General features: G+C 41.0%; 1 protein-coding gene across 1 annotated transcript; it reads right to left on the bottom strand.

Moving 5' to 3' along the window:
* On the bottom strand, nucleotides 1-18,634 carry armc2 (armadillo repeat containing 2). Its single transcript, XM_023410788.2, has 18 exons — nucleotides 18,424-18,634; nucleotides 17,136-17,439; nucleotides 16,961-17,033; nucleotides 16,421-16,586; nucleotides 15,657-15,783; nucleotides 12,180-12,247; nucleotides 11,337-11,444; nucleotides 10,218-10,402; nucleotides 9,929-10,031; nucleotides 9,537-9,751; nucleotides 8,734-8,879; nucleotides 7,303-7,402; nucleotides 5,420-5,750; nucleotides 3,546-3,668; nucleotides 3,254-3,367; nucleotides 2,699-2,831; nucleotides 1,342-1,496; nucleotides 1-1,085 (listed from the first exon to the last, which is right to left on the bottom strand). The coding sequence occupies exons 2-18, from the start codon at nucleotides 17,351-17,353 to the stop codon at nucleotides 952-954; spliced, it is 2,499 nt and encodes an 832-aa protein (XP_023266556.1). The 5' UTR covers nucleotides 17,354-17,439; nucleotides 18,424-18,634; the 3' UTR covers nucleotides 1-951.
* Between the last annotated feature and the right edge of the window lie 3,200 nt (nucleotides 18,635-21,834).

The raw sequence follows: 21,834 nt of genomic DNA, 5'->3' as shown, positions 1-21,834 counted from the left end.
TTTCCTGCTTTCTTCAGCTTTATTACGAACAAGTTCCAAAGTCACACAATACACCGACAATAAAGGATTTGCTCATGAGGTAAATTCAAGGTTAGTCATCTGTTTTCAACACTACATTATCATAAAACTATCTTTACAACACAAAGCAGGTCAAATCTGTTATATAAATGTGCAAAGAACTTGTATTAAATTATCCCTGTACATGTGAAGATACCCTAAATGAAAGTTAAAGTGCATAAGAGGTTATAAATGTCAACAAAATTAAAAAAAAAAAAAGGCTGCTGGTATTGATAAGAAAAGGATGCTTTGAAAATAAATAAAAAATATATACGGATAGAAGTGCAAGTGTTTTTTCTGTAGACAAGAATTGAGAAAAGAATCTAGTAATTTTATATATATATATACGGTATGTCCACACGTTTTTTTTTTTAACATTTCAGCCTGCCTCTTATATTTTGCATAATTACCATTATCAGCCAATAAAGCTTTTCAGTCAAAAATCTATTGCTTTGAGTATGAAACACTGACCATCTATAGGCTTTAAAACTGGCTGTAAAAAGCTGGTAGCTTCATCGTTCATGAAAAAACAGCATCAATAGTCAGCTTGAATTCTGAGTATTTAGCCATAACTTTACAAAATGATAAGCATTGGGAACATACTTGAACATGTGGTTGGACAGTGGAGACCTAAACTATTCTGCAGCAGCAGTCTGAGATGTTTTAAATGTGTTTTGACACTTTTTCTGCAGTGAAAACTCTTTGTTCAAGCTGATCATCTCTGCTTTCTCTATGACGATGGCTATTGACCTTTACAGACACATTTCAAACCTACAAGAGATGAGTGTTTTATACTAATAAGATGAAGCAAATACTTCATCCTATACCGTTTTGACAGAGGATAAAGGATTTACTTCTATGGCAACATGACTCCTAACTTCATGTAACAGTGTGTCAGGCTGTCAGGTCCAGAGGCTGGAGGATCTTCATCAGTTTTTGAGCTACAGGTAGGAATTCCAACTCCCAGCATGCTCTGTGAAAATCCCTCATGTCTTCATTTTCTATCCACTTCAGGGCCTCCTCTTCATCTATGGAATAGATTAAAAACAGTGGACAGAGGATGAGAGGGGGGCAGTGTGAGGTTTCAGGTTCCTTTTCAGTGCTTTACATTGACATGTTTTATGTTCAGGCAGCTCCCAGATGTGACCATCGAGGTTTTAGTTCGTGTTAGTGTGACTATCTCTGTTCCTCCCTTCCGCCTGAGGGCCACTGATGTGAGTAAGAACATGTTCTCTCCAGCATGGCTCCCTCCCTTGTTATGTAAGGATTAGTAATAACACCAACCTAAGTATGTAGTGAGGATCTCCAGCAGGGACTCTCTCTCCTTTGTATCCAGCAGCTTCTCTGAACCACCACCGATCAGGTTCCACAGCGCCTGACAAATCTGTCCTGCCAGTTGCCAATCACCTGGTCCGAAGTCTCTCAGGCTGTCCACCAGACTGTTCACACAACACACACACACACACACACACGGACACACATCATATGACTCAAGGGAACGGGATTCACATGACCGGCAGGTTTGTGGGCATTAGCTCCACTTCATTGAATGTACAGTACATCTGAAAGAGGACTGTGTGTGTGTGTGTGTGCGTGCATGTGTGTGTGTGTGTGTGTGTATGTGTTTGTAAAGGGAAAATGAGAACCTAATTGTTTAAGCAAAGCTCACTTTTGGAGTGATAAGTGATAAGCCTGCACTATAGTAAGAAGATTTCACAGAATCTGTCCCTCTTTCAGCTCTCTTGAGTTAAAAATGTACAAATTAATCTAAATTGACAAATTGACAAATGTATAAACACTGTGAACCAATAACATCAAGGCTCAGATGAATAGTAGCATCTTGTTAATGCCAGTAGAGTTGTTGGTGCTCATTGCTCATGTCTGTGAAAATGCTCTTAAAGGAACAGCTTGGCATTTTGGGAAATACACTCAGATCTTTGTGTTGGTCATGGTCATGACATGTACTGCATGAAGATGAAGATGGCTGCACATTAGGCTCCAAACTGCACACTCAAGTCCTGGTCTTTCTCCACCAGGTGTGTATAATAAAACTACTGGACGTTATTGGCAGTCACCTTCATTTTCATTCACTGATATAGAACCCCTCTCCTTATTTTTCTCAAAGCCAGTCTTTATGTCCTACAGCAATTTCACAGATTTAGCGCAAAACTAACAGAATTCAAATGGACTGCATTTTTATACACATCACATCTCTATCACACACACATTCATACACCAATGGTACATTGGGGGCAATTTGGGGTTCAGTATCTGCCCAAGGACACACTGGGCTGGACTGGAGGAGCCGGGGATTGAACCACCGACCTCCTGATTAGAGGACGACCCACTCTACCCCCTGAGCCAGCCCTGACAGCCACCCTGATTTTTATGCAGTTATCACTTATTTATTAATTTTAAAATTCTGTTAGCCACCAAGATGTTCTTAACTATATTGAACTTTTTAATTCATCATCATATTTGAATCTCAAGAGAACTGAGGTACAGAAGATCTGCTTCTTCAGAACCTTGAGTAAATTTAGTGGAAAGTCTGTAAATTGTCTGTGAATTGTCAAATACAATTAAAATCTCCACACAAACTCTCTCCTACATGAACAAACCCTTAATCCCTAAGTGTCCTTACTTGGCAGCAGCCCCCTCTAGTGAGAGACTGACCCGGTTGGGAGGGTCCAGAGCCAAGTTGGTGAGGACCCCGCAGGCTGAAAAACACATCTCAGTGCTTTTTGAGTCGAGCAGCGTCACCACGAACTGGTGCACTGAGGGAGAGAAAGTGGAGAAAGATGACAGAGTGATTGAGCGGACAAAGGACAAAGCAGGGCAAAGATAAAGAGGGCCGCTATCACCAGCGTCAGCGGGTATGTTTATACTGACTGTTGCTGGCCTTGCAGATAAGTCCAGCCCAAACATGACACAACAGTACAGTGTACCGGTATTCTGTGACTATGCACTCAGCTTCCTGTAAAGTTCTGCGCTTGGAGGATACAATTTATACATCTTTACGGGTGCATTCTTCAATGTATTCATGTTTATCAATATCAGGCTTTGAATAGATGGGACGTTTTGATTCTAACATGCCAACTTTTCCTGCGAGAGTAAAATAATATGGCTTACAATACTATGACATAGTCCCATGCTGGAGTCTTCTGTGTGTGTCTGTTTGTTTGTGTCCACCATTTACCTTTGTTTTGCATAATAAAGTCCCGCACATCATCGGACTGTGACAAGTTTCCATACACACGGGTGGCCTCAAGCATGGCGTCCATACTGGAGCTGAGCACCAACTTCAGCATTACTGATGTAAAAAGACAGGGTGAGCAGACAAAACAGAGGAATGGGAGAGTGAAAGGGGGAGGATAATTGAAAAAAAAAAAGTGGGACAAAATTAAGAGTTAAATTGGCAAATGGAAGCATACTTTCATTGTTTTTATTTTTCCTTTCTACATTAAAATCTGCCACTCTTAGAGTCTTACACTTTGCGATGGTGAGACGACTGTGTCTGATTGCAGAGCTTTCTTCCTGGTAGAAGGACAGGTTGTTGATGGTGGCAGCCACATTCACCAATAGCTCCTCGCTCTCCTGCACAGACCTCAAATCTGTGTTACCCACATACACACACAAAAGAACAAGATAGAAAATAATCATGAGTAAGAGAAACCTTTAATTAACTTGACTTTTGACTTTTGACTTTTTACAAAGATGTCAAAATGTTTGTCTTTTTTCCCTAAAAGTCCTCCTGTATAAGGTGCAACCAACAGAGGGAGCATCCACACTGCACAGCCATGATGAACAGGCCTTAATGCTCCTGAAATATTACTGCTCACTATTCATTCATGTGAAGTGACCCTCGTTCTGGTGACGAGAAGAGTCAGAGCTCAGAATAAACTGCTCTCTCCCTGATAATGACTACCCAGATGAATCCAGATGAAGGCATCACTTCCTTTTATGTTGATGAAGGGGAGAAGATAACGTTAGGGTAAATGATAAATCTTTAAACCATGTATGGTGTAAAGTTTTTCATATTTTCACGAATAATGCAGGAATAAATAGATATACATGGTAATTTACAGATAGAACAATTATAGAGTATTTTAAATGAGATAAATACATGCAGAAACGCAGTGAGCCCCCTGGGTTTTCAGCCTTTTTGCATATTACAGCTCCACACTGATGTAACAGTGTGACATTATCATAAAAGCAGCTGTTATCTGTGGTTAATTTTGGCCTGATATAGTCAGTTTGATCATGAGCTGCATACAAAGGTCAATGTGACCCAATCCAAGCAGGCATGACAGTGTGAGAGGCTTGGAAACCAAGTCTGTTCCTGATATAGCAGCAGATGTCGTGTGCTCGGTCATAAATTGCGGGTATTGCGGTTGCACTGTCAACCGGCGCCTGTGTCACACAGAATTTTGTTTCTGGATCTGACTGGATATGCTGCTTTGTTGTGCCCCCCACCCTCTCCCTCCTCTTCAAAGCTCTGTAATGTAAAGCAGCGCAGCCCGTCATGAACTTGATCAAAACAGTTCATCGATCAGCCAAGCCTGCTCTTTCTTTCTCTATTGAGATTTTGTTTTCTGTCTCCAGCTGTCACAGCAGCTCCATATTCCCCCTTCAATTGCTCATTTTATGTTTCTGTCTTCAGTTACTTAATTTACTTCCTATCTTACTCACTGGCCACAGTCACACACCCCTCTATCCTTTAAAGTTTGCCTATTTTTTCCACTAGTTTTACCCCTGTTTTGTTTATTTAATACTCTTTCCTAACTGCCATGAAGCATGTGTAGAAGGTACGCTGCAGAGAAATTGAGAGTTTCACACCCACCTGTGTATCAGTTCAACCTGTCCTGAAACCATCTAACCACATGGGAGAATTTCACACACACAAACCAAGTCGGCTGTGAGATGTGACAGAACATCCTGCTCATGCAGTGAGGTGCTTCGCTCTGTCAGACTCAAAAAATACAAAAAAAAAGCCAAACCAAACCAAAAGAGGATGTGCTGCGTATTGAACAGAAAGCACTGAGAGGAAAGCGAGCGATGGAATGAACAGACGAATGAGGAGTCTGTTTTCGACCAAAGTCATGTCTTGTTCCCAGCACAAGGGAAGTGGTTGGGTACCTAAGCAGATACTTCAGGTACTTACAATGCAATAAACATCTATTTTTAAACTTATCAGAACTCCAGGTTGTCACAGACTGCTTCCTTTGTATGACAGAGATACAATATGAGTATTACAGCTCTAAATCTGCTATTGATTGTACTTTTTGCCATTTAATAAATTATATAGATAAAAAGTGAATGACTTAAGGAGAGTGTTGATGAATTCTTCCTGCTCTCTGCTCACCGAGTGTCTCCATCAGAAGCTGAATGCAGGCTGTGTTGGTTGCCAGCGCCGGACCTACAGCTGGATGGATGCACATGTTCGCCAGCACCCTGACCAGCTTCACCAGCACGTCATCAGCCTCCTGCACGCTTGTGGTCGGAGCGGAAGGTTTGCTGAGGGAAGGGGCACGTGGCTGTGAGGGCGTGTGTGGAGACGCATCTCTTCGCTGGTAGCTGTCGTACACTTGGAGGAGTGTGTCCATGCAGCCCTGGCACTGGAAGAGCTGCAGCCTAGCCTCGTCGCTTTTGGCTGTGAGGTTCCCGAGGGTGAAAAGAAGGCGCACAACAAGGTCCTGTGGGAGAACAGTGGGAGATTGCATTTATCTAATCTTTTCTTACTTCTGAATGACAGCTAACCAACTCAAAATGTATTTATATGTTTCATACTATCGCATATTTGGTTGAAAGGCCAAACTGCCAAAGTTACTTTCAAAGTTTCAAACAGTTTTCACTTAACGTTTCCTCTTACAGCATTTTAGTCAGTGTAAGATGTAGTATGTAGACAGTATATGACATATATTATGAGCTTCTTTGTACTTAGTTTCTGGTTTCATATTTATCAGCTTAATGTATACAGTACTTTAGGGCAGCAACTAACAATTGATTTCATTACAGATTAATCTGTAAGTAACTTTCTTTATTAATTAAATATTTGTTTTGTCTGTAAAATGTCAGAAAGAGTCAACATTGCCCAGTATACCTTCTCAGAGCCCAAGTTGACATCTTCATCTATCAAATGTTGTTGGATCAATCAGTCCAAAATCTAAAGATATTTAACTTACAATCATATGAAAAGGAGAAAATCCTCTGCGGTGGAATTGGGAAATACTTGGGATTTGAACCGAGGCAATTAGTCAATAATAAATATAGTTGCAATAACAATTTTCTGTTGATCGACTTTAAGCTTCAGCAGTAGAGGTTGTTTGTTTCTAACTAGAAAATGAAAAGCAGACAACATTAAATCTTATGAGACTGTGTTTACAATTTGAAGATCAGCAACAACTTCACCTGCAGCACAGTGAGCCTGCCCTGTCAAGTAGCACTATTGTCAGTGTCAGTCATTTCCCCTAGAGGGTTTGGAGCAGTGTAAACATGTTTGAGTGTAACTACACCCAAAGTTTTCAATGAGTTATTGCACATTTACTGAGAAAAAAGGGTGACAAACAACACCCTGTTTTTTCACATTTGTATCCTGACTCTCAAGTAAATAAGGTGAAGAACACGTGAGCCAGGAACATACTCAATTCTCCCATAAATGCGCACTGACATTGATATGAGGACAGGACTCACTGCTCATCACCTCTTACTGTCAAGTGTGTGTGTGTGTGTGTGTGTGTGTGTGTGTCTGTGTGTGTGTGTCTGTGTGTGTGTGTATTTGAAGGCGTTGGTATGTGTTTATTCCCAGTTAGATTAAAAACATATGTCAGTCAAGTCTCCTCCCCTCCACCTCTGCATCACCTCTACTCTACTCAAGCTCACCTCCTTTACTGTTTTTTTCCTTTTCTCCTCCCTTCCTCCCTCCCTTTCCTCTACTTACTCAGCCCCTCCTGGGATGATAAAATGTCAAAACACACACACACACACACACACACACACACACACACACACACACACACACACACACACACACACACGCATAGCAGAGCAGAGACTGAAACAGGAACACCACGTGCAGATGGACACAATGTCCCGTAAATGTGCTTGGACTTGTACATAAACAGCTTGCTCTGAAGGTAAACATGCTAAGTGGAGCTACATCATGAACACCGGAAAAACTTGTCTTCTCTAAGACATACACACTAAAGCACACACACATACAAATGCAGGGGAGGCTAGCGGACTCACCTGTTTTTGGTGATGTTTGGTCAGCAGTTCTAAAAATAGTTGGTAGCAGTCGGGGGTCTGGGCCAGGGCGAGGCGGCACTCAGAGTAAGAGGAGAGTTTACTGAGAGAGAGGGGACAACAAATACCGCCAACCATTAAACTCTCTGACTTCTCCGCTGTGCTGACTACATATGGAGATATTAAATCAACACTGATAATGGATAAGTAGGCCTGGGCTGGGATCTCATTTTTATGTTTTCATTATCTTGTGCAAAATTATTCAGACAGTATTTATTTTAACAGTACTAAAACAAACCTAAAATTGTGTTGCCTTATAATTTGCATCGGAAAAAACAGTTCCTTTGCACACTAAAGTACTAAATATTCTATTTTGTGCTTCACACACTGATAATGTACTTGTGCCAGAGATGGAGGCTGGAGACCTGGAGAGAGAATTTGAAGATGAGCATCATTTGTGTCATTGTGCTCTGGTGCAGGCACTGAGACCAGAGGGGACTGGGACTTGAGTAACTTTGGTGCCAAAGCCCTGTGCCAGGTTTTACACTGGATAATTGTCCCATGTACCACTATGAAAGGTCAAGTGGACAGCTGGCACGTATTGCATAGCATTTATTCTGAAGTATCCTAAGTAAGTACAGTGGGAAGAAAAAGTATGTGAACACTTTGGAATGACCTGGTGTTCTGTTAATTGATCATGACATGAGATCTGATCTACAAGTCATAAGTATAGACAAACACAATGTGCTTAAGCTAATAACACACAAATGATTATAATCTTCTGTGTATTTATTGAACACACCCATTAATCATTCACAGTGCTGGTGGAAAAAGTAAGTGAGCCCTTGGATTAAATAACTGGATGAAATGTTCAGGAGGAATTTTGGACCATTCTTCCAACAGAACTGCTTGTGCTCAGCCATATGCTGAGGATGTCTGGTGTGAGCAGCTATCTTCAGGTCACTACACAGCCTCTCTATGGGGTTAAGGTCTGGGCTCTGACTGGGCCACGCCAAATTTTACTTTGATGTTTAGAGTAATTGTCCTGCTGCATCACCCAGCTTCTATTGAGTTTCAGCAGGCTGAGAGCCACCCTGACATTATCCTGTAACATACCTTATACACTTGGGAATTCACTTGCACATTCAGAACTCTACAGTTGAAAAGCTAAAAGTTGTAAGGAAAAGAGAGGGAGAGTGATTGCTGGAGAAAGAAGAAAAAGCAGAGAACAGAGGGTGAGAAGTGAATGATGGTCTGTTTTGATTCAGCTCATTACAGGTTGTGATGGTTTACATTAGTGAGCTGCAGAGAGAAGCAGGAAGAAGTAAGGGAGAAATTATCCCCAACAACAAAGACAATTTTGACTCCCAGCCACAATTGGGGTGAGACATTGAATCAAATTATTATAACCATATGGAAGTCTGTGTATGATACCTGTATATTCTGGAAATGTTGGTGCAGATGTCCTGGTCTTTGCGGTGATGATGCAGCACCAGACAAAGCTCTGACAATACAGAGAAGGAAACAAAGAGTGGACGGGAATCAGGGTGATCGGCAAGGTTCCTCAGGGTTGCTGTCAGCTACAGGGGTCAGAGGTCAGACAGAGAGAGACAAAAGGGAGAGAGAGGGTTGAGAGTGCGGGTTAGCAAGTGGAAGTCTGCACACATAGTACCTTAAGGGTCTCTATTTAGGTCAGTATTGCGTGTCAGTGTTGTATCGTGGCTTGCACACAATGTCAGTCATATGCTCATTAAGGCTGGCTGCTGGCCTGTACAGGGCGGCATATAGTAGAGCGACCGGAAACTATTCAGTATGGACATCAATCATTCTATCACCAGAGGGAAACAGAAATTTCCAAACACACGGCAGCACTGAAAGTCCTGCAAAGTCGTGGTCTGCTTATTTCCCTCCTCTAACACCATAATGACTTGTGTTATATATATCAAATGAAGCGCTGGCTTACTTGTGTGGTTAACTGCAATCATGTTCAGAGGAATGAAGCAGGGTGTGTTTTGGACTGAAATGTCCAAGCCAGTACAGAACATCATGCTCTTGTAGCAGCTTATATACCAGACATAAACAAAAACATTTTTGTCTAACAGTGGGGAAATCTGCATCAGCCAAAAAATACATAAAGAAGAACATTTAACATTTTGTTCCTTTCTATTGACCTAGAATAACTGTGTTTCTTTAGTTGCTGTCCACCAAATATCAAATGATTCATAAGTTTGTCACACCTGTACAAGGATGTGCCCGGCTATAGCGAAGTGGGTGTCTTCTACTGTGTGGAGCCTCTGGAGGATTTTCTGGGCCACACCAATACAGTTCTTTTCTAGCAGGAGTCTGAGGATTGCACTGTTCCCTGACAGAAATTTCAGAGTGCCAACGCAGTACAAGAGAGCTTCTCCAGATGTAGACACATCCTCATAGCTCAGTACGCCCAGCAACGAGTCTAAACATACAGATAAAAAAAAAGAAACACTGGATGGAATATTTGCCATTTTCAATGATAGGGTTCAGGGGGTCACAAAAATGGCACCAGATCGATATAAAATTAACACATAAGGAATTACATTTAAAAACAGGATTTGGTACAGAATGGGAAACCACTGAACTAAATCATCCTGACCTATAATAGAGTTGTTCTGGAAGAGGAGGTCGTTGGTTTCACTGCGGCTGATCTGGAAGATGAGCTTACAGATGTTGAGGAGGTTGTTTCCACTGATACACAGCTGGAGAGAAAAATGCAAAAAAAAAAAAAAACCTTCACATAACTTTTGTATAAAGCACTTAAGTGCCCTGGATGCCCTTTGTGATAGAGACTTAGTGGCAGACATGCTGACACACACACACACACACACACACACACACACACACACACACACACACACACACACACACACACACAGATGACTCACAGCAAGGCAAAGCTTGGCGATGTGCAGGTTGAGCTGAGCAGAGTTGAGGTCGATGAGGCGGAAGAGTGTTCGAAGAATCCCTGACCTCCTCTTACAGCGTCGTCCGAGCATGGCTGCTTCTGCCAAGGTGCCATGGAGACGGTCACAGAAATCACACAGACGGTCCACCGAACCCTCGGAGCTGCCTGGCATCGCAGGAAAGCACATATTACAAAAAAAGAGAGAAAAAAAAACCAAGTCAAGTTCAGGGCAACTTGTCAAACATTCAGAAAGTAAACATCCCAAAATGAAATCACTCACTTGTGTGTGTTGGCAAGTGTGCATCCATATAAATACCCATGTGAGTAATAGTTTGTGTATGTTGTGATATGTATGTGTAATTCATTTGGGCTCTGCTGCAAGGTATACATTTATTATTTGCATGAAAAACTTGAGGTTAAATTCTCAACATCAACAATACATTGCAGAGCAGTAAAATAGCATTGCCCTTCCTTTTCTAAGAAGCAGCTTTGACTTTCAATAGTCAAATGCAGGGAAACAATTCTGCAACAGGCAGCTACAATCTTGACGCAGAGGAAGAGAGAGGGTGGAGTCTTTTCCTTGTTTTTGAGGTAAAATAAATGTTTTCCCTGCATAAATAACAGGGTTTGGCCATTTCTAAAAAAGGTCGGCCGCAGTCTCACACTCGACACTTCGCTGCAATTTCCCACTGCAATCTGAAAGGTGTTTTATGCATGAGCCAGAAGGCACTTGGTGCAATAAATATTTAATATTTATCTTTCAAATGAATTTTCCATTAAATTTGTAGAGTGTTAAAATATTTACAGCCATAGATTTCACTTCATGGGTGCCAGACTGCAGTTTCAGGCTGAGACAATTCTGTATGGATGCCAAACATAACATTATCCGTTTTGTTTGCCTTTCTTCAATGGTTGAAATGATAGTGGCTTTTCATTTTGTGAGACCTTATGTATGACTTTTTGCTTCTGCTGAAAAATCTATTTCTCAGCCTGCTGTTTGAAAATGAAATCTAATAAGGAAACACAGAAATGAGGGACTGATGTATGTCATGTGTTTGCACTTTGTTTTTGAGGTTCCTTATTGCACTGGCCACACAACCTGGCACCACAGTCTCCAGTTGTTGTAGAAGAGGACCAATCGTATTATTCCACACTAGTGACTCTGCATCCTCCTCTGTGCTTGTGGTGTTGTTTCCATTCCCCAGATCTGAAATGTGTGGAGAGAATTGCAGTTAGCCACCTCCAAATGCAGACGGTGAGCAAGAGTGGCAAGCACGGTTCACAAGTTCACTGTCTTAAAATAAAACAGCAGGAAGTTTGATGCCACAATGAAAGGTCACCATCCACAGCTAAACTTCCTCTGATTTGTGTCTGTGCTGATGTGAAATAGCCTGCATGTGGGCATGTGTGTGTGTGTGTGCATGTGTGATGAAAACACTTGTGTTTGTGCACGCAAATGTCTGCAGTCTCTCACACATCATGTACCTTTTTTCCTTTTTGCTAAACATTTGCATACCCCCCTTGCTTGTTGCTTGGTGTGATGCAGGAAACTGTGGTTGCCCAAACCAACAGCTCTCTCAGCTATTGGCTGGCTTCCTCTCGAGGTGGAAACGAAGCCCTTAGCAACAACACCCCAATCAAAGTTTGACAAAGTCTTGTTCATTTATAGAGAGAGAGGTGTGTCTATGTTTTTGGTGAAATAACATTTCTAGCCCCAGGACTATATACTGTGGTATTATCTTTAGACATGCTTTCATTGATTTGGTTTTTGATATCTTGGTAGAAATAAAATAAAATGATTGAGTGAATGAGTGGTATGTTACAGCAAAGTTGGTGAGTAAAGTTGCAACTACACTTTTATTTCTACTTGCTGTACAAAATGTACCATTTCTGTAAAAAAAAAAAAAACAGCCGCAAGGTAATTTAGTATATCTGGACAAACCTGTTCTCTGTCCTGTTGTGCAGTCTGTGGGTCTAACTCCTGAGTCAACAACAGGCTGCGTTATTCTACTGTTGGTACAAAGAAACAAAAACACAAAGAGTGTGGTTACATCAGATTCTGCGCATGAGATGTGACTACTATTGGTTTTTGTTAAATTTCATTGACTTTGGGAGTTTTGGTTAATTTGGACACAAAAGAGGTACACAAAATATTTAAAGCATTAATTCTCATGTCAAAGAGTACATTTCCATGAAAAGTTGCTGACCTGATGCACTGACAAGTCTGTAAGTGTATGTTCATCAAGTGCCACTAGGTGTCCCTGTTGCAGCAGAGGTTGAGATGTGTGTGCAGGTGCTGTGTGTGTGTGTGTGTGCCTATGTATGCACATACTGTATGTACTTACACTTATGACAATAGATGTGTATATGTGTGTATATGTGTTTGTTTGTGTGTGACAGCTTATACGTTTCTGTGTGTGTGTGAGTCCTTGTATCTGTGCTTGCGTGTGTGACACTGAGCATCTCAAACTGCAATCCCCAACAGACAGGAACTAAGGACTTAGCTTTGTGGGCAGTCTGGTTAAAGCTGTTCATGATTTGTCAATGTGAGCTGTCTCCACAGTCTTACTGTTGAAAAATGTGCCCAAAAAACATGCACTGTGTCATGCTGTGCTATGTGTTGTGGCTTGCCCTCTGCATATGACTGTTGAATCTTAATCCCTGCATGTCACTGTCAAGTCCATACTTTTCCACTCACACACAAAGAGAATGACTCAGTGCCACAACAAATTCTATGACACATGACAGGTAGTATGACATATGATGTATTACTACGTGAACGAGTGAAAAAACAATTATTAATAAGTAGAGATAAACACAAGCAGCATGTTCAGTCATCCTAATCAGCTCCATCCATCCATCCATCCATCCATCCATCTACTAGCTACACTGCTTATCCTTGAGGGGTTGCGGGGGGGGGGGGGCTGGAGCCAATCCCAGGTGACATTGGGCGAGGGCGGGGCACACCCTGGACAGGTCGCCAGTCCATCACAGTGCTGACATACAGAGACAAACAACCATTCACACTCACATTCACACCTTTAGAATTGCCAGTTAACTTAATCTGCATGTCTTTGGACTGTGAGAGGAAGCCGGAGTACCCAGAGGGAACCCACGCATGCTCAGGGAGAACATGCAAGCTCCACACAGAAAGGCCCCAACCCTGGGTTCAAACCCAGAACCTTGTCGCTGTGAGGCTGCAGTGCTAAAAACTGCACCACTGTGCCACCCCTAATCAGCTCTATTACTGCAAAATTTGATTCACAAATCTCACAAAGTGAGAATAACCTTTGAAAAATATGTAAAACTGTAATCACTATTATGTTATCAGGACTGTCTGAAGCTTCCAGAGTGACATTAGTACAAAAGGCTTACTCTCAAGATGGAATATTTCCTTTGAGCTTTTACACTCAAGTGAGCTTTATTTCATGGTCTTGTTGACAGGTATGAGAGAGAAGATGACCCCAGCTATTGTAAAAATGTTCCCCTTTCATTCCACTCAAGCATCACCTGAAGGTGTTGCTTGATGACATATACAGTATGTGGTCGTTACTTTAGAGTGCACTTTCACTTTGAAGGAGATTTAGTGATTGGTATAAGCTGGCACACAGGGCATATGCAGCAGGGAGTGCTGGCTGAGGCATGTTGCAGTGAATGTCAGAGAGGGGGCTTTGGCTCTGTATGATAGGATTAAGAGCCTGATAATAAGGCTTCTTTGTGTGATACTGCATTCTCTGAGACATGACCTCATCCCTGTCTTAGGCCTGGCCAGTGCACTGCAGTCACAACACACGCTGCTGCCAGCCTTGCCCAGATGGGTACCCAAATCTAATAGAGAGCCATTTGGAGCTATAAAGCTCCGGCTTATTGGAGAAAAAGAACCTAGTGGATGTCTAATCTCCCCTATCTTTATATTCCATCCAACTCATCATATTAATCTGTCATGCTGTGTCTATTTCCACTTGCAGTTAGTGTACTTCTGGTTTGACTATCACTGCGATTTTCACTCTGTATGTCTCTGTCTAATGCACCTTTTATGTTGCTCATTGCAACACTAAAGAACAGTGCATCAAAAACTCTGACCTAACACTAATCAAGAAGTGGAAGTCCTTAGACTTACCCTCTTTCATCATAAACTGACCACAGTCTGATCTCTTGGGACCTCTTTGTCAGCAACAAGTTATACAAACATTGTGTGTTAACTTGGCTTGCGAGGGAGGAGGATATGCTGCGGGCGATAGCCCAGATTTCCTGTAAAAGTGTTTTATGGTCTGTCCCCCCTCTATAGCCCCGGCTGCCCCACCCAATCGATAGTCGGATGGATTGTAACGACAGCCCCCGACCTCATGCCCAGAGTTATGCCCCTCGTGCTGACACACAGCTGATGAGGTCGGCAGAAAAAAGCAGAGCTTTTAGCCTCTCTGCACTGTGAAGGTGTAAAAGCTGACACATGATAGTAATGACAGATAGAGGCAGTTTCATTGGGGATGAAGCTCACCAAGAAGCTGGATTTAACTGTGACCAAGATATAGTGTACAGTAAAGTATATGAGGGTTTGAAATGGGGTTGAGCGTCTCAGGTTGAAGAATTTGTCTGTTAGTTAGTGACACCATTGCTGGTCTAATTGACTTCATATATTCAGCTGTCATCGCTGGTAACTGAATATATCTAAAAAGTTTTGGCTCTGATTAAGTAAATTAGTGGTTTGAAAACTTTCTGCTTTGGAAGATACTGTAGTTGTAATTAAAAGAACAATCCAAGATTTTGACTGTACAGAATCCACTCCAGAAATGGGATATGAGCATTTTGTGTGTTGTCCAAGTAATCATGACTAAAAGTGTATGACTTTTTTTTTTTTTTTTTTTTTTTTACAAATATTACAGATGGAAACAACCCTTTAATAGCATTAGACAACACTAGTAACTTACACTAGATATGAGTTTGTCTAATGTTAGTCTTGGCACAATATATGACATGTCAATCAGTCTGAGAGTGATAGCAGCTTCCAGACCTGTGTTTTAATTTTTGATTTTTGTTGACATTTGGATCAGTGGCTGGGCATTTAAGTGAAAAACAAGACTCTAACAATGATTTGTTTTAATTTTTCTCTTCTCTTCCCAGCAGCATATATAAGTTATGGACCAGAAAATTAACACAAAAAACCATTAGAAACTCCGTGCAAAAAGAGAGAGGCAAGAAAGCGAGAAGGAGGTGGAGGAGGATTTGATGAAAGGGAAAAACGGGAGGCAAAAACTCCGTCTAGTAATGGCTACCACTGCAACCTTTGTGTACAAATAAATCTTCAACTCATTGTCAGACTGTCACTTCAGTCAAAAAGAGGGAGCAGGAGAGGGTGGGAGAGCAGACGAAAGAGAGAAAGACAGATCTTGCAAATCAAACGGAAGAGCAGAAAGCGTACCTTTCACTTGCTGTTCTGTGTGGGCCAGGTCTGTGGGGACCACTGTGGACCTTGGTGTGGTCTGTATTGAGGAGTTGTTGAGTTGATGGCTGCTTTTGATCCAGGCCTGGGTTTAATCTTTCTGTCACTAAACACGTAGAAAGGATGTGGCCAGAAGTTATTTACAGGTTGCTGCTGTGTGCTGCAGTCAAATTTATACTTCTTTCACTGAGCAAAAGTACAAGTGTCCATTCATTCGTACACAATCACATGCTGCACACATACAATATTTGTGTACAGGGAAAAGAATTCAGTCAAACTCCATTATCTATTTTATTGCTGTAAACGGTAGAGCGGTTTCACAGGAAAGGGTTTGAGAGAGAGAGGAGTCATTTTCCACTCAAAACAGCAGCAGTAAATTACGTTTTTCATCCAGCCCAACCACAGAGATTGTAAATCAGGTATAATGTCAGCATGTGAATGGCTCTATTCATTTCCATTTGAGAAAACTGCCTTAGCACAAGTGTCTGCACAGAAGATTTAGAGCGATGCATTGACTGAAATAAATGGCATGCTTTTTTTCTCACACTTTTTTTTACCTGTTTAACAAATGCACCTTGTGTTATTAGCATTTTATTGTTCGCAATAATAAACACGGTTATCTAATAATAATCACTTTGCTTTGTGTCATACATTCAGTAACTATACACTTTTTAGTTTTTCATTCATATACCGTGTTTTCTCCATTGATCCAGACTTTCATCAATATTTTTTTCCTGACTTACCATCTGTGTATCCCTCTACAGGAGGTAATGTGGTGAGAGATCCAGCCCTGAGGAGCCGTGCCCGTGCCCCTGCCAGCCCCCTCTTCACTTCCAGTGGGTCAGCGGGGGGTTTGGGAAAGGCTTTGAATGCATCTTCAGCATCACATGGGACTGGAAACTTTGGCTTCTGGTGCAGCACAAACATATCAGCGGCATGATGGTGTGAACAATTAGCCAGAGCTTTGATCCACCAATGAAAATACGTGGATCCAGAAAGAGATCATATTGCTATTGTTACTCATTTATTGTTATCTTTTATTTCATATATTAACATTGTAATCCCATTTACTAAAACCAAGTTTTTATCTTGGTTATAAAAACACCAATGCTGATGCTAAACTTGCATACAGAGGTGTACACACAGCTTCCATTTGCTGCTTTTTTCAGTGCATTTGAATTCAGTTTTCATGGTGACACTCAGAATATTATAATATTAATCTTAATATAAATTTTTGCTTAGATTATGACACATAGTGTGCGCCTATGTGTGAGGGAACTTACGTGGTTCAGTGGAGAGAGGCGAGTCCCTGAACCTGGCCTTGAATCAGGTGCATCAAAATTTTGAGCATGAAGACTGTAACATGAAAAAATGGATGATTACTTTTACAGGCTAGATGTGACCAACAGTTGATCTCAGAAGGTGATAAACTGAAAAAGGGTTGAGTATATGACTAACCTAAAGGTAGATGGAGGTCTGTTGTCACGATCGGCTCGGACAGAGCTCTTTCCAAAAAGTTGCCTGTGTCCATCTCTGGGAGTAAATGGTCGCTGGGTGGACTGAACTCGCAGAGACTGTCTGGCTTCACTGACAATTTCTGCACTTGTTTTCCTCAAAGTGTTGCGTCGTGGAATGAAGGGGCTGCAATTCTCATGTTTCCTCTCCATAGAGGCCATTTAGGCCTTTGTGACATTTGCCAAGACTGACTGCAAATGACTTCAGTGGTTTGACTTCATTATGCGAGTGGTTACGGCGTGTATCACTGATGGGAAACATAAAAATTTGGAGAATGCCAGAATAGAAAATGAACAGTAGGTGTGAAATGCTTCTGACATTGCTATGAAAAACATCCAATATCCAAATCCTTTACTTTAAAGGTAAAAACACCACAATGTATAATCAATCTTAAACAAAAATATGGAAGCATTATCAGCATGATGGTTTACTTGAACCATGATTTACTTTAATCATAAATCTATTTGGGCTTTGGACTGCTGGTTGAATGAAACAATTAATCTGAATATGTGAAATTGGGTTATTTGAAACTATAACAGACATTTTTCAATATTTTCTGACATTTTACTGACAAATCAATTAGTGATGATCAATTGCAAAAAAGATTAATCATTTGTTGCAGCCCTTACTGTCAGATGAGTAGAGTTAATATACTCAGTTATTCACCACTGATGGCTAGATAGTATTTCTTTTTCCAATGGTCACACGCTTTTTGATGGGTACTAAAATGAGACCAACAGTGTGACAGTCCAAAAACAGCTTTTTCTAGGCATGGAAAAGAGCCGCCTATGGTTTGTCACTTTGAATTAGAGTGCAAAAACGGACTATAATTTTGGCTCATGATTGAATTTACTGTAGTTAAAATGCAATAAAATGTAGATAACTTCACGTGGTAAATGATTAAATTTGGTGGATTTTACGACTTAAAATGTGAGTGAATGAGAAGTCCCTCTGCGCGTTCACGCTCCGTCTCCATGGTGACCAAATGCTGCGGTGGTAGCTAGGACAACAAACCCAATCAACTAAATAGTAGCGTTATAGAAGGCGAGATAAAGTGTTTTTTTTTTTATCAACAACATGTAAGGACAGTTGTAAACGTCTGTTCTGTAGTAAGTGTACTCAACTCTTTCATGACCGGAAAAGGAGCTGAGAGACAGAAAGCGTTTTGAAAGGCAGGTATGAAAGCCTACCCACTAGTTAAACGAATCGTGAAGTAAACCAGAAAACTCACCGATAACCGCCGTGAAACCTTGTGTAGGAAATAGTTTTGGACAGATGTCACTCCAACTCTTGAAGTAGCACTTTCACAAAAGAAATGGACAACTATTACAGCTGAAATTTGTTGAAAATTGTAAAGTTTTCGAGCTTGCAGCAAACTAGCTTGAGGAAGACGCGTGCACGAGCAGCGGCAGTCTTGCGCGCCTGTGACGCGCGTTCACCGGCTGTGGAGGGTGCAAACTTTCATCAGAGGACCGTGCGTTCATTCCCAGGTATTTTGTTGATTTAAACTGTGTTACAAATCGTCCTAATACAGGCACTGTATATTAACGATAACTAAGTTAAATAAAATGTAAATTAATTTGAAAAATTCAAGTGAGGGTTGAAAAAGTATATTTTTATTTTGTGGAGGTCGCTGACGAAATGGTGGGACACGTAAGGTGCATGTATACAAGTCTTCGTCCTCGATTGAGGTACTCTGGCATAGTTTAGTTTATTTGACATTAAGAGAAGGAAGGCATTCAATCACACAAAACAACACAAATGTAAAGAAAGATACTTGCCCATATAACTGGCCTATTTTCATTGTGGATCTTGGTGTAAAGACAACATGCATCAATAAAATCACTCACAAAATTATGATTACATACCAATTATAGTCAGAATAGTAAGCTTGCACTTCCAAGTTTCCCATAAGACATACAGTACTTTGACCATTCTAATGAAATTAATTGTCAGTTTATTCTACATTGAAGAATACTTTAAATCCGAGACTAATCCTGGGCACTAAAATGTGGATATTTTATTGCATATCAAACCATGCGCATATGCCCCAATTCAAGCACATTACACCACTGAAATATTCATATCATGTTTGAAAAAGTGCAACTGTTTCCTTTCAGTAAACTATAAAGCCAAAATGTTGAACAGTCAAACATGATGCTTTATAATGTACCTCCCCCACTGAGTGACATTCACGGATCACTGACATACTATGAATTTATCTAACAATACTGAGAATGTTTAAAATTTACTACATTATGTTGATATTAGAGAAACATAACATGTTCATTGATATAATTTGTTGATTGACAGGAAAAGGCATTTATTTATTTTTTCATGTTGGCAGCAATATGGTGTCATACAATTTAAAAGACTCCAAGACAAACAAACAGGTTATAGAGACCAGCACAGATTTGTGGTAAACACTGTAGCCAAAATTTGATAAAGCATGTCAACAAAAGTCACAAATCAGTATCACACTGAAGGAAGAAAACAAATAGCTCCAATAACAAAAGACAAAATTTAGCTCATTTAGAAATAATTGCTCATCATTACATTGCTGTTCAGTAGCAGCTTGAAATCCAGCGTAACTGTCAGTAAGACTCATCAGTTTTGCCCTCTGAAAAGAATCTTACACACACTGAAGCATAGACATGACAAATTACTTCAGAGAGAAACAGTGAGAGATATCAAGCAAAGATATATTGTGTATCTTTGGTTGCTATTGACCCTACACTTCAAGGTTTATCAAGTTCAGAGTACTCTACTACTACTTTCAGACTACCCTTCAGCATTGATACCTTCAGTCACTGTAGTTGTTGTTTTCATGACCACGATGTAGTTGGGGGCAGCAGTCGTAGCTGTAGCTCTACTTCCACCTCTCCTCTAATTCATGTTAAAGACACATCAGGTCAGTCTCCATAATCCTGTGAGCCAGATGTCTTGTTCTCTTACGTTACTATATTATCTATCCAAGTTCATCATTAAAAATGAATTATACTCTCTGATTTTACAGATACAGACCAAAGTTTGATCAAGTACAATATGACAAAGTTGTATATTCACTTTCATCAAATTGTTCTATTTTGGTTGTTTACATTCGGATTTGTCCGCCATTTTGTAGTCACACAAAGTATGACGTTTCATAAAATGAGTGGACACAAAATGGCCGCAGACTTACGCTGTGTTCGTCAGCGAGTTTCACTCTGTAGTTGTGGTCCACTGCAAGTTGGTCTTTGATACAGCATTCCTGCTCCGCAAGAAAGACCAATAGTTGGTTGCCCCCCTGACACATACTGTAGTTGCACAGGAGAACTGAAGACCTCCAGCTTTTACTTCCTCTGTCCATTCGATTTAACCCAGACATCCCTGCTCTCTTCAAGCTTCATGTACTGCAACTCAAGCGTCAGTGCAGCAAAGTAGTAGAATTTGATCGATATTCATGGATAAACTCAGGGTTCAAGAGGAGTACATGATGCACAAGTTCAGTCATTCAACTCACGCTTCGCTCTGGGTCTCTTTAACCCGTCTAGATGGGTCGACCACTCTAAACACCAATCAGGTCTGTCTGGATTTGCACATTCGTCCACTCGTAAACCTTTTCCCCCTGCTTTTTATTTTTTACACTGTGAAATATACATCTGAACCATCTTGTGAGTCTCTGGTTGGATTTAAATAGCCTTACATGCTTCAGTCTCTTGGATACAGTGAACCTGATTGGCCGAGAGTGCTTGCTGGGCATGCCCAATCACAGGGCATCACCATGGAGCTCAACAGCCAATGGGAGGAGGAAGATGGTCTCTGTGATTTCATTGTCACTAAGGGAGGGGGAAACATACTGCCAGGACAGTTGGCACTAACATGTTAAGCAGTGGACTGTATAGTCAGAGTATATATGTGTGAGATAACCTGTGGAGCCAGCTCAGGAGCGTTGCTGATGAGAGAAAAGCACAAGGCGGGTCTTAAAATGAATCTCCTTTCACCAGGAGCTACACAGTCCCATGCACACGAGCTCATACTACACCCACGTCACTGTTATCAGTTCTGCTCACGTCACAGGAATGAATGGGTTGATTTGTGAGAGCCATCGTCCTGTTTGAAGGTGGTGTGTCTCCTTGGCAACCAGCTCCATCTCTGGCCAGAAGCTTAGACTGACAGAAAGCAGTCAGCTCTCAGGACAGGGGCTTCTTTACTTTCTCTTAATCACCATTCAGTCCTGGTTTGACTCTTACCACAGTGGTACCTCCTCCTCTCTCCCTCTGTCTTCATCTTTTCCTAACCCTATTTTGCCCCTTAGATAGTGTTTTCTGTCCTTCCTATTTTTTATATTTCTGTTTTTTAATCCTTATTTTTGCCACAAGTGAAAATGTTGAAAAATATATATAGCCAATTTCCCAGAGCCCAAGCTGATGTCATCAAATTACTTATTTTGTCTGAAAGACTGTCCCAAAATATTAATTTTCCTCTCATAAAAGATGAAAAAGAAAAGGAAAAGAAAAAAATTCAGCATCTTTTAATGTAAACAATTATCACAATAGCTAGCAACACACACACAAACACAAACACACACACACACACACACACACACACACACACACACACACACAGACCTTTCCAAATGGGCTCATTGTCAGGTGTATCA

This window comes from Seriola lalandi, unplaced genomic scaffold, assembly GCF_002814215.2.
Source record: "Seriola lalandi dorsalis isolate HSWRI2012SDOR001 ecotype SW California unplaced genomic scaffold, Sedor1 jcf7180002054438, whole genome shotgun sequence".
Classification (NCBI taxonomy): Eukaryota; Metazoa; Chordata; class Actinopteri; order Carangiformes; family Carangidae; genus Seriola; species Seriola lalandi.
Note: the sequence above shows the minus strand (reverse complement) of the source record. Positions and strands in the feature narration are given on the sequence as shown.

Coding starts and splice junctions, on each gene's coding strand:
- armc2 (XM_023410788.2), bottom strand. CDS start 17,353: ATGGCCTCTATGGAGAGGAAACATGAGAATTGCAGCCCCTTCATTCCA. Junction 16,587..16,960: donor GCCTCTCTCCACTGAACCAC/GTAAGTTCCCTC, acceptor GTGCTGCACCAG/AAGCCAAAGTTTCCAGTCCC. Junction 7,403..8,733: donor AACATTTCCAGAATATACAG/GTATCATACACA, acceptor CCTCTCTCTCAG/TAAACTCTCCTCTTACTCTG.